Raw genomic sequence first — 12,698 nt, 5'->3', positions numbered from 1 at the left:
AGTATGACTTTTACAGAATTTGAGGAAAAAAAAAAACGTTCGAGACATGAAAGTCTAGTACTCAAATTCTAATAGGAATTTGAGTACTAGCGCACAAGGCTGGGCTCCATGCCTAGAGTTTGTCGATCCCGACGTTGGTGTTCATCTGCATCAAAGGCCTACAAGATGTTCAGATGATAGTCCCCAATTTTTAAGCATCACCTCGACCACCATCACCAGGCCGGGCCAGTGAACGGATGCGGAGAAGTATGACACTCAGAACCTGATCCGAGGACCCCCATCAAGGAGGGGCGCCAAGAGATCCCTGGAAGTCAGCTGGCTGGGGAGGAAAGAGACAAAGAACTACTGTCCTGTGGACCTGGCCAATCAGAGGGCTCAGTCTAGGAGGGCTCGGTCTGGAAGCAGGGCTCAGTCTGGGAGGGGTTGGTCTAGGGGGTCTCAATCTGGGAGGGGGACTTATTCTAGGAGGTCTCAGTATAGGGGGTCTCAAGTCTAGGGGCACTCAAGTCTGGGAGAGGCTCAGTCTTGGAGGGGCTTGGGTCTAGGGGACATCAGTCTAGGGGGGACTCAAGTCTAGGGGGGGGGGGAACTCAATTCTAGGGGGGGGACTCAAGTCTAGGAGGGGGGACTCAAGTCTAGGAGGGGACTCAAGTCTAGGAGGGGACTCAAGTCTAGGAGGGGACTCAAGTCTAGGAGGGACTCTGTCTGGGGGGGGGTTCAGTCTGGCCCAGTACCGCGTTATTTTCCTGGAGAACGGGGTCAGTCCCGTCTCCCAGAGAGTGAATCAGAGGAGAGCAGCAGTAGGAGAACAGAGAAGAGGCAACAGAAGAGAGAGAGGGAGAGCAGAAAGTTTTATTTAGCATGCTACAGAGAATGTCCAACACGCACACACACATACACACAGAAGAGACAACGAGAGGGTCAACCAAAGCAGGAAATCAAGCCACATCTCCCGTATTAGAAAAAAGTCTGCTTTTAATTGTGCCTCTTCCGACCTATACTGAATCCTTACATTTCAAGGTGTAAAAAGAGACTTGTATAGAAAATATACTGTTTTTTTAACAAAACCCATTTCCAGTGGATGCAGTTTTTTTTTTCCGTTAAAAGGTCAAGATAATGTTTCACACCCCCAAATACAACATGAAGGAAATAAACCAAGTATTTTTATAAGCAGTTTTTATGTAAAATGTTTTTGTTCTTGTTAAAATTAAATAGGAAAGAAACACTAAAGGCACATAAACTTTGGTCCTACCAAGTAGCCTTCTCCTCAGTAAACTGTCACATGACATGACATCACAGTGGACTTAATGCTGCCATCGCTTCCAAAGCATGCAACACTTTCCTATTGCAGAGTCTAAACGACTATACATGCTTATAAAACCCATTGTCACATTTAAAGTTACATCAAGTAGCTACAGCAAAAAGAATGGAAGGTAACTCAAGACCAAACAATACGCTTGCAGGCCGCGTTCTTACTCAGATTACAAATGAATTGTCAACTCTTTACACTCGACTGAGGCGTACATTGGTTCACTTTCAGCAAGCGGCGTGTCTGAAAAAACACAGGTGGTGTGAAACACGGAGGGTGTGCGGGCCGGGGAGGGGCCGGAGGAAGCAGGTGGGGCCAATGACAACAGGTGACGCCATGTGCAATGAACCATTGAAGGGGGAAAGAAAGAAAAATACGTGGCACAGAAATGCTACAGCGAGTCAGCGCGGTTAAATAGAAAACGGTTCCTAAGGTATCCGTGCTTTGGCACGGGACCAGGTGACGGTGTGGTGTGGGGGGCCGGAGAACAGTTGATATTGTTGAGTAAGGCACGGGAGTATCTTATCAACGGAAACGGGGTCTAATTCACGGAGCCACGGACCTTACGGAGAAGGGGAGTAGAAAAAGGAGGGACCTCAGTGCGTCACAACAGGAGTGTGGAGGTACGGAGCAGAAACACCTACACATCGACGTCTCTTCAATGAACTAAGGTTAGAAGGGGGGGGGCAATCTCTCAAGGAATGAAGATCAAAAACAAAAACATCACACTGTACTCAAATCAAACTAGCAGAAGGTGGACGAGCGCCGTCTAGATGGTGGACTTGGAGAAGGACACTCGGAGGTGCTGGCTGCCCCCCATGTTGTAGTTGTGGAGGTCCATCAGCGTCTGGATGGCTTCCTCCACCGTGGTCATCTGCAGGAGAGCCATCTTGTGGTCCCTGGGGGAGGAGGCGGTGTTAATGGACTCACGTCGTCGACCAACAGGACTTTTAACACAGAGGAAGAAAGGGCTCAAAGACTCACTGGAAGAACTTGAAGGCCTTCACCGCCCCGCCCCCGTTGGTGAACAGGAGGCGCAGGTCGTCTTCACTCACGTCTTGCCTGGGGAGAAGGGAGACAACACAGCGGTCAGGACCCCTGTAGACCCCATCATCTGCGAGGACCACAGCAGGGGGGCCCGTAGACCCCCCCCCCCCCCATCAAGGCTGTGTTGACCCCAGAAGGGGGTGGGGGGGGGGGCCCCTGCTGACCGACGGCGGTCACTTACGGGATGTTGGAGAGGTGGAGGGTGGCCGAGGGCGGGAAGATGTTCTGGAAGTTCTTGGAGCCGGGCTTCTTGAAGCGGTGCAGCGGGGAGTTCCCGAAGTCCTTGGTCAGGCCCTGGTCGTCCAGCCCGTCGCGGGGCAGCGCCACCGTCTGGTGCTTGGACAGCGTCACGCGGATGATCTTGCCGTACATCTTCTGCCCGTTCAGGTGGCTCATGGCTGCGGAGAGAAGAGCGTTATCGCACCGCCTGGCAGCCTCAGTGAAACACCCCTTGTTCGACGCCCCGACCCATGAGACTGCGGAGCACTGGGCCTTGCACAGAGAATTTCAAAGTTCTCAGTGATGTTTTTTTGGGGAGAAATGCTGAAAAGTGCAACATGTTTTCAAACTCTAAAATAATCATTTGAATAATCGTGAATGCAAAATTGACCAAAATAATCGTGACTAGGATATTTTTTTATAAATAATCGGGCAGCCCGTGGTCGGCCTTCTTGAGTCGTACGGTTTAGACCTGCTGGCCGAGCTCACCTAGCTGAGCCTGGTTGCCGTCAGACATCTGGATGAGCGCGCTGTCCTTCTTGTTGTAGAGGATCTTCACCCTCTGGACATCGCCGTACACCCCTGTGGTGAAGCCAGAGCCAGCGGAGGAGAGGAGGGTGGAGGTGGAGAGACAGAGCAGAGGGTCAGGGGGACGGTTAGCACCGGAGGGGAGAGGCCTCGGTCAACAACAGAAGAGAGTAGTAGGAAAGGAGAGCCATCAATCAACAGGAGATATCGAGAGAGGTGTATAGAATCATTACATTAGACACCCTCCAAACAGAACGGCATCACGTTATCCAAACATCGCATGCAAGCCAAACGATATTTAACCATGCAGTGATAAAAAAAAAATCGACTATTGTATACGCGGACAGAGGAATAAACATGACCCAGAGCGATAAGCAGGGGGCCTGCATGTGTTACAAACTACCGTATAAACACTGCACAACAATGGCTATAGTACTTATGATACTGGTAGATATACAGAGAGAACAATGAGAACAGTGTAGAGAGAGAGAAGGAGTCAGAGAGAGACAGAGAGAGAGAGAGAGAGAGAGAGAGCTCTAGCGATAACATACCGAAGAGGGTAAACAGACTTTGGGGCGTAACCATCTTTAGAGGGAGAGAAGAGCAACAAGCAGCGTGAGACAGAAGAGGTAGAGGAGTCGAGGAGAGCGGAGATGGACAGATCGATCCAGAGGTAGAGGATGGTTGGTATTGTTTGTCCCCCCCCGGAGAGTGATGAGGTGATGGGTCATGGAGGAGAAGGGGGAGGGCGTTGGGGGAGTTAATGTGATGAGGGGAGGGAGGGAAGGGACAGAGAATGAGGGAGGATCCATGGGAGGGTGGTTGGGGGTGAGCAAATAAAAATAAATAAAGTGAGGGGGAGGGGAAGGGACAAAAATAAAATACAGGTCAGTACACTGGAATAATGCAGGTCGATTGGTCAGAGAAAATGGCTGGAAACATGTTTCTTTAGTCAAAATAGCAAATTACGCAAAATGTATTTTCACCCTAGACAAGCACGGGGCAAAAGGTACATTCATGTGAAAGAAAATCAAAAACATCAGCAACCAAAACAAAAATATTTAAAATCAGCAGTTCAATTTCAAACATGAAGACACAAAACACAACATGCAGTAGTCATGGAGATGACTTCCTGTCCGCTGGGGAAAGACGACCAATCATGAAAGGGTATGAGGGGAGAAGACGTCAGGGGGGCATGCGGTTAGATCCAGTGGGGCGGGGGGGGTGGGGTCGCAGCTGGACATGCAGGAACCAATGAGGGGCCACCACCATACTCATAAGGAGTTCATTACTCTGAGGATGGGAGGCTTACTGTAGCAACACTACGCTACCTGGGGCCTTGATGACATGGGTGGGGCCTTCATAACGTCCTGCTTGATAACGTGGGGGCCTTGATAACGTTGGGCTCTACTCATTTGATGCTTTCAACACTAGTTCATGTTCTACGTTTTATCAACGGACAATGAGCCCATTCTATTACTGGCCTTCATCAGCAGAAGGTCTGATTGAGAGCCAGAAAGCCAGGACAATATGGAGGACAAAGCAGCCTTTGGACGACATATGGCCCGGCCCTGGGGTCACTCAATGGCAGACGAGGAAAAGATAGATACAAAGATTTCAGAGCGCAATTAGAGAGGTCAGAGAACAGAAGATTGAGAGGCTAAAGGTTAAAGGTTGTGGAGATGAAGCACAATGTGTGGTGTTTTGGATTTGGAGACCCAGAGAGACAGGCCAGAGGTCAGAGAGGGTTTTCATAGAGGCTGAGGAGAGCAGAGATTGACTTAGAGAAGAAAAAACAGAGAGAGAGCAGGGTTAGCAGAGTTAAGATACAGTTTGACATAAGGATCTGTGAGCAGAGAATGGAATACATCTGAATGAGATGAGAAGACACTCTTGTTTTGTTGGGACTAAAAGAGAGGCAGACTACAAATACAAATAGGTTGTGATCTTTATCAATAAAAGATGGGAGATCGAATGGTCTTATTCAAAGTGAACCACTTCAGGAAGTGCAGTGAACCCAAAGATTTTTATTTATTTTTTTAAACGTCTTTGCGTGTGTTCTATGATAAATACGTAATTTTGTCATTGTTGAAAACAGGTGTAATATCCTGTGATGTTGGCCATTGTCTGACGGTCTACTCTGCTCTGGGGGCGGGGGGAGAGACCCCGGGTGTGGGCGTGTGGAGCTCGTCTGGGAGGCGATCAGCGCGGACCTCCAGAGGGTTAAGCTTGCTGGACGCCGCGTACCACGTCATACACAACACTGCTCCTCTAGCGCTCATACGATAGGGCGGAGGGGGGTTCACTTCCACTCTAAGAGGCTAACAGAGGCAGTGGCTTCCCTTCTACAACCCATTACAGTCAGGAGCTCTGTGTGGGCGCCCAGCACAGGCCGAGGTCAACAGACAGGAGGAGTGGGAGCGGTCCGTTAGCTGTGAGCGGCTTCAGAGCCTTAGGGGTGGGGGGGGTGGGGGTGGGGGTGGGGGGTGTCCCGACTCATGAGTACTGACCTCCTCGTTGAGGTTGCTGGCCAGCAGGACCCCGCTGGAGCCGGCCTGGCCCCCGAGGGCCACACGTCCGGCCGCCGCCGCCGCCGCCGCAGCAGCACTCAGTGGGTTCATTGCTCCTGGAGGCAGGGAGAGATATCATGGGGTACAGAACTACACAAGCCCTCATCAGCCCTGCATCCTGAATGGAGGAGTACACAGGACCACTCCACTTAAAAAGACTGACTCAACCACAGTGTTATATTCGATCGTCATCTATCAACAGTTTCACATTTTAGTCGTCTTTCATAGTCAATTATTGTTAAGCGTAAGGCATCATTGTGACACTCCTAAACAGCTCTCCTAAAACCAACACAGCAACCATGCTGTATCTTTTACCAGTATACCTGGTGTTAAAGGTCTATGTCTGCTTTAATTGATGAAAAGTAAGAAAAGAAAAGGGGCTCTACCTGGGATCTTACCGAGCAGGGAGTTGGAGTCCTTGCTGTAAGCCATGGACGGGTCCATGCTGGGCTGGCCGTCCCCCGCCGGGAGCTCGGGCCGCGTGTAGTCCCGGCTCTTGTCGTTGTTGTACTTGACGTTGAGGTTGACCAGCTTGGAGAAGTCGATGCGCAGCGTGCAGCAGGAGTTGTAGATGTTCTGACCGTCGAGAGCCTGAGGTGCAAAAGGAACCCAGGTCAGGTCTCGAGGGGCCGTCCTACCGTTTAGGAACCGTTACACTCTGACCCAGCTCTCCGGACAGGTACTCACCAGTTTGGCCTGCTGGGCGTTGACGGGATCGCTGAACTGGAGCAGAGCCTGGAACTGGTTGTTCTTGGTGAACGTGATGATCTTCATGACGGTGCCGAACTTGGAGAAGATCTGGAGGAGGTTCAAGAGGAGGTCGTCAGACTGAATCCATCATACAAACGAAAGACTCGTCGTGGGGCTGGCCGGTTTCGAAGGAGGAGAGGGGGCACCTGTTGCAGGACGTCCAGAGTCACGGGGTAGAACATGTTGTCGATGATGATGCGCAGCACGGGGCTGGAGGCGGCCGCCAGGGCCTCTTGCACGTCTGAGCTGGGGGAGCCGCCGGACTGCACGGCCGACACCGCCTGAAGCACCGCCTGGGTCCGCTGGGGGTCAGGGGGGGGGGGGGGCACCGGTCACACACACATCTCATCTGCTTATACGCTTGATATCCCCAAATACAATGACCCCGCGGCCGTTTCATCCTGATTCCTGACAGAGGAACTCGGGTTGGTGGCTCCTGTGCTGGTCATCAGGAGAGCCCGGAGGCGTTCTCACCTGGTTGCCGGCGTCCGTCTTCAGCTCCTTGTGGTTGGAGTACTGGATGAAGACGGGGACGTTGCGGACGTGAGGGGTCACCGTGCTGTAGTAGTTCACCATAGTGATGGCCGCCTCCTCTGTGCCCATCTCCAGGAACGCCTGGCAGATACAAAACGATGCACGTCAGAACGGGTTGACATACCACAGCCAACACTTTCATTGAGGCCCATTAGCTCATGGCAAAAACAAGATATTCAACAAAAGCCCATCCATGTTTACTAATTTAGCAAGGACTATCATCACTTTGCACAATATAAACCACCCATTTGCACTAAGCACATTAGCACTAAGGGTCCTAGTCGCATTCATGGTCAGCTTGAGATCATGTATTTTCTATAAGTGGAAGGGTTTTGTAAACGCCCGCCAAACACGCCTCACTGCCGCCTCACCTGGTTCTTCCCCTTGAGAGTGAGGATGTTGGTGACCTTCCCGAAGGGCAGGCCCAGCGCGATCACCTCCGTCTCAGACGCCTCGTTGGGCAGCTTCCGGATGTGGAGGACGCGCGACGGAGGAGCTTCCTCCACCTTCTGCTTCTTGCTGTCACTGCCGTTAGAGGTGCCATCTAACAGGAGGAATCAGTCCGTTAGCCTTCAGTCTGTACAACGTGGTGCGGACGCACAGGGAGGTGAGGTGGGAGCTGGGCCCTACTCACCACTGATACTGCTCACCCCCGAGTTGGGGCTGCTGTACATGCTCAGCTCCTCTGATCCTCTCTGCGGGGAACCACAAAACAAAGGGCCGTAAAACAACCACGCAAAACCGTCGTTGGTTTGCCGACAGCTCCTTCACAGAAAGCCTTCACATGGCTCCCTCGACAGACAGGTTTGAAGAACAGGAAGGAGATGCTAGCGAGACCCTGGGGAAGGGTGGGTGATGTGCACCAGAAGAAGGACCGGACTCTGTGTGGGTTTAATCCGTACATTTAAGATGTCAAATTGTGTCATTGCATCCAGAGCGATGCGGGGCTCCCCAGGGCAGAGTGGAGGCTCCCTGTGCTCTTAAAGCTGACTGATGGGGAGGGGGAGACCCATTACACACACACACAGCCCCCTACGGCAGTACCCTCCCCGCACCCTCTCAGAGGATCTCTACCATAGGCCTGCCTCAGCCCTATTCTTTATGGTCATGGTAAAAAAACAGCCGTCTGGAGCACGGCCACCAAACCCACGCTTCAATAAATCTCCGGCACATAAAGTTGTGCACCACTTACGCAAAAACTCTTTGCAGGGACTTTCCCGGGAGGTTTTTTAAACGTCAACAAAAAATACTTGATTGTATTGACAGGGGCCCCAATATAACCTAATATTCTGTTCAGATTCCTTCAAGATAGGACTTAACCTCGTTTTATGTAGACTGGAAAACAGACGATTGAACAACAATGTGTATGGTGCCATGAGATCAAATGCATTTCACTAGAAATGACATTTGGTCGTTTCCTCTGGTCAGGCAGAAAAAGGTTTCCTGTTTATTAACTCTGTTATATTGTTGTGAAAGCGGAAGCAGAACCTCATGAAATCGGATTGTTATAAAAAAAATAACCTACAACTTCTCAGAAGTGCATTTTAAACGGATTACGGTTTGGCTATGCCATGGATGTATGGCCCTATTGCCCCCCCTAAAGTCATGCCAATGTATGGTACTATTGGCACACCTAAAGCCCCCCCCCCCTCACTGGATCACTTAGTGAGTTTACGGGTCTTCTGCATGGAGGGGAGGTGGAGGTTTGCTCAGAGACTCACCTTGACACCAACAGCAACATCACTTATCCTAAAAAAAGAAAAGAGAAAGGTTATCAAATCGTTGCATAATTTCAAAATTTGTAAACAATAAATTATGTTCAGCAAAAGCAATTTTACGATATACCCGGACATTCATTTATTAATAGCTTACAAACAGACCCACTGAAGTTTGAGAGGAAAAAAGATCGCTTGCTCTTCATTTGAGACTGAGAATTCAAGCATCCTTGATGGTCTGTTCAGGACATTCCCAAATCACTTTGCTTACAAAGTGAACACATGCACCATCTCAAGATGGCTTTGAAACCATCTAGGCCCATCCCTAACCCACCATGGGGAAACCAACTAGCTACGAGAGCGAAGCTAAGCTCCTTACCCTTAAAAAAGTTAGTAACTCATTCCAATTGCTCTTCAGATCATTTAATATGAAACTATGCATGTGATTAATTTACCCCACACACCAGCTCCACTACCATTTGATTAATAGTGTTGAAGGCCCTGCAAATCAAACACAAAGGCCCTCTGTTATAACTGAAGACCTTTTACCAGGAAGGAAATCAAACCACTTTTTTAGAAGAAACGAAACCCTGATACACAGATAAACAGAAATTAGACTACGGCATATCCGTTAAACGTTAAGAGAATATCAACAGCGTGACGATCAAGAGGTGACAGAAAAGAGAGAAGAGGCTGTGGAAACAGAGCCAGGACATCAGTCCTACTGGTTAAGAAGTGAACATCAGTCCTGCTGGGTTAAGAAGTGAACATCACTCCTGCTGGGTTAAGAAGTGAACATCACTCGTACTGGGTTAAGAAGTGAACAACATCACTGCTTGCAATCAACGACTTTGAAACCTAATGTGATGAGTGTGAACGTTCCTTTCTGGTGGTGCTGTCACACTAAATTTGTACCGGCTGCCAAATTTGTACCGGGCGCGTCATCCATACGTAATCCATTCCAAACCTGCCTGCAACAGATGATCGCGTCGTCCGTTGCCGGGCAGGTTTAAAAAAAAATTCGCGCTCATGTTGCCAAAGACTAAATAACATAGTACAGTTAACGGATCGCTAGATAACACTTGTTTTTACTTTATATTTGTATTGTATTTCATTTTTTAATCAAATTTAGCTAGTAAACTGAGTGTTTAAAGCGGGTTTCAAAAAACATTCGCGCTCATGTTGCCAAAGACGAAATAACATAATACAGAAAACAGATCACTAGATAACACTTGTTTTTACTTTATATTTGTATTGTATTTCATTGTTTAACCAAATTTAGCAAGTAAACTGAGTGTTTAAAGCAGGTCAAGGACGAAATAGCACAATACAGATAACGGATCGCTAGATAGAAGGTTCGTGAACCTTTCACGTCATTCGACGCGATCGTCCGTTGCCAGGCAACGGACGACGCGATCATCTGTTGCCGGGCAGGTTTGGAATGGATTACGTATTGATGACGCGCCCGGTACAAATTTGGCAGCCGGTACAAATTTAGTGTGACAGTGCCAAACCAAACGTGGTTGTTAAAAGTCCTGTAGTAGACTACAGAGCTTCAGTGTGAGGGTCGTTTGTAAGAACGTCCTAGCAATCCCACAGCTAGTAGTAAGGGAAACGGTCTGCTAAGCCTTCCAATGCAGCCAACTGCATTGGCTGAATTGGGCATCTGCATTCTGCTGAGGGGTGTCGCCTCTACAAACTTCACACCTCATGCAAATAAGTTATTCTGGCCGGCGGAATTAATTGGGAGTATGCGGGCAATGGAGGGGTATGAGGGCCATGCCTGCAGATACTCTGAGTGAAGAGGCTCAATCCTTGAAGAGCGCTAGGGTCAGACATCAGGGAACCAAACCGTCTCCAAGCATTAATGTTCAGATTTGACTGAGCAGGGGTCGACCACGTGGGTGTGGAGTAGCACATTGGTTGAGGTACACTATTGTAAGGGAGGAGGAACAGAGAGTGATGAAGGCCCACAGCGAGGGTGATGGAGGAACAGAGGGTGATGGAGCACAGCTATGGTGATGAAGGAACATAGAGTATAAATGAAATTTATATAGCGCTTAATATGGTACTCTAAGACGCTTAAATTATGTTAGAGTGATGATGATAGAGAAACAGAAAGTGATGGTGACGGAGGAACAGAGAGGGGTGGAGGAACACAGAATGGTGGAGGACCAGCAGTGCACATGGATCCTATTTGGTCAGTTTCTCATTCTCAGCATTTTAAACTAACCAATCAGGCGCCGTCATTCATCCCAACATAACTACTCTAACGTGACGTCATCGCCGCTGAGTAAAATGTCTTCCGTTTAAACCAAACAGCCAAGAGGAGCTGCAGGCCAGCTAGTCCGTACGTGACCTGCATCTCAGCTAACATCACAAAGAGCAGCGGCTAACGCTAACAGTAGCCGAGGATAATGGCACAAAGCGCCTAGGCTAACGCTAACAGTAGCCGAGGCTAATGCTAAAATGCTACAACAAAAGGGATCCGCGTCACGCCACCCTAGCATTAGCTTAGCATCAGGCCGTCTGAGTGAATAAAGAGGAGCGGACGACAACATCCAACAACACAGAGAGATCACTAAGCCCCTGGCTGCTACCCCGAGGCTCTTCATAATACAATATAATAATAGCAATGATAGTAATAATTATGATAATATATAGTTATATAATAGCTGCGGTTCAGAGGAGCGCGTGGTGAGCCCCAGCCCCGCGCTGTGATGTTATATAACCATAAATTCACCTGTGCAACGGGATCAAAACACGTTTTACGGTATAAATACAGCGTAATACCGTCCACCGTTACATGCTGACCACATTAAACCGCTCTGAGCAACACATACCCGTCCATCTCTGAAGTCCTCCGGTAACAATGAGCTCTGCGTCCGGCTTCGACACACTGCACAACAAGATGGAGGACCGGGATCCGAGCGCTGCCGAAGACATCCGAACACACGGGAACTCGGCCCGAGCGCTGCCGGAGAAAGTCGAACATCCGGTACCCCGACCCGAGCGCTGCCGGAGACAGCCGAACACTCTATTGGTTTACTTTTTATACATCCATGGTTTATATAGTCTATTTGTCTACTTGTTATTCATCCATGCTTTACAACATAAACTATGGGTTTACTTATTATTTATCCATGGTTTACTACAATGAACATTTCACATTGATTTGTACGTTTATAATTCTAAACATCTGTAGGACAAGATGTCAGTGTAATACTGACATTTAAAGTGCTGTGAGTAAATCACAAATAAAATGTATGAATTAATAATTTTGTCATTGAATAGCAAATCGTTTTGTATGGGTTTGTGTGTGTGTGTGTGTGTGTGTGTGTGTGTGTGTGTGTGTGTGTGTGTGTGTGTGTGTGTGTGTGTGTGTGTATGTGTGTGTGTGTGTAACTGTGTAACTGTGTAACTGTGCGTGTGTGTGACTGAGTGTGTGTGTGTGCGTGTGTGTGTGACTGAGTGAGTGTATTTGTGTGACTGGGTGAGTGTGTGTGTACACTTGATACTAAAGGTAACATAATTGGATCGATTTGCATCAACAGTGTATCTAAGTAGGCCTATCCTTGCTTGCATGCAAGGGGAGACGGATAAAAACCTGACAGGCAAACTGATTAATCTTGAGAGACATACGTCATCTCACGAGTAGAAGGCAACGACACGCCCTAGGTAAAATTAACGCCCAACTGCTTATCTTAAAGGGCCTGGGATTTAATTAAAAATGACATTTCCCCAAAGACTCACTTGTGCTTTGCGATGTTGATGAGAGACCCGCTGAGCAAAAAGGAGCGCGCAAACTGTCAAACTGTTCACCAGATCACCGCCATTATCGGGCAGCTCGATGCTCTGGGATTTATCTTTTATTTTTTTTAACAAAACAAGAAGCATATCCTATCAGCCTTCTGATGGCTCGGGGCCAGACTATTGTTATGTGGTTATAATCAAGCTATCTACAGGGAGGCTGTTGTCACACTGAAACCAACATTGTGGTTAAGATAAACAAGGAGCGTGTCAGAG

General features: G+C 48.7%; 1 protein-coding gene across 2 annotated transcripts; it reads right to left on the bottom strand.

Annotated features, from left to right (window-relative positions):
- Window positions 1-957: 957 nt before the first annotated feature.
- Window positions 958-11,635, bottom strand: LOC132452202 (polypyrimidine tract-binding protein 2-like). Of its 2 annotated transcripts, none has more exons than XM_060044672.1 (14): window positions 11,516-11,635; window positions 8,679-8,706; window positions 7,592-7,652; window positions 7,329-7,501; window positions 6,898-7,038; window positions 6,570-6,725; window positions 6,361-6,471; window positions 6,060-6,264; window positions 5,614-5,729; window positions 3,655-3,688; window positions 3,065-3,157; window positions 2,538-2,754; window positions 2,294-2,371; window positions 958-2,208 (listed from the first exon to the last, which is right to left on the bottom strand). In XM_060044672.1, the coding sequence occupies exons 1-14, from the start codon at window positions 11,521-11,523 to the stop codon at window positions 2,079-2,081; spliced, it is 1,551 nt and encodes a 516-aa protein (XP_059900655.1). In that variant the 5' UTR covers window positions 11,524-11,635; the 3' UTR covers window positions 958-2,078. The 2 variants fall into 2 exon arrangements, with proteins under 2 accessions (XP_059900655.1, XP_059900656.1); XM_060044673.1 differs by having other exon boundaries at window positions 6,072-6,264.
- Between the last annotated feature and the right edge of the window lie 1,063 nt (window positions 11,636-12,698).

Source organism: Gadus macrocephalus, chromosome 23, assembly GCF_031168955.1.
Source record: "Gadus macrocephalus chromosome 23, ASM3116895v1".
NCBI lineage: Eukaryota > Metazoa > Chordata > Actinopteri > Gadiformes > Gadidae > Gadus > Gadus macrocephalus.
Note: the sequence above shows the minus strand (reverse complement) of the source record. Positions and strands in the feature narration are given on the sequence as shown.

Excerpts from the sequence above, each read along its gene's own strand:
- LOC132452202 (XM_060044672.1), bottom strand. Across the intron at positions 7,502-7,591 it reads GGGGGTGAGCAGTATCAGTG|ATGGCACCTCTAACGGCAGT; the intron begins GTGAGTAGGGCC and ends TCCTCCTGTTAG. Across the intron at positions 6,472-6,569 it reads CTCTGGACGTCCTGCAACAG|ATCTTCTCCAAGTTCGGCAC; the intron begins GTGCCCCCTCTC and ends AACCTCCTCCAG.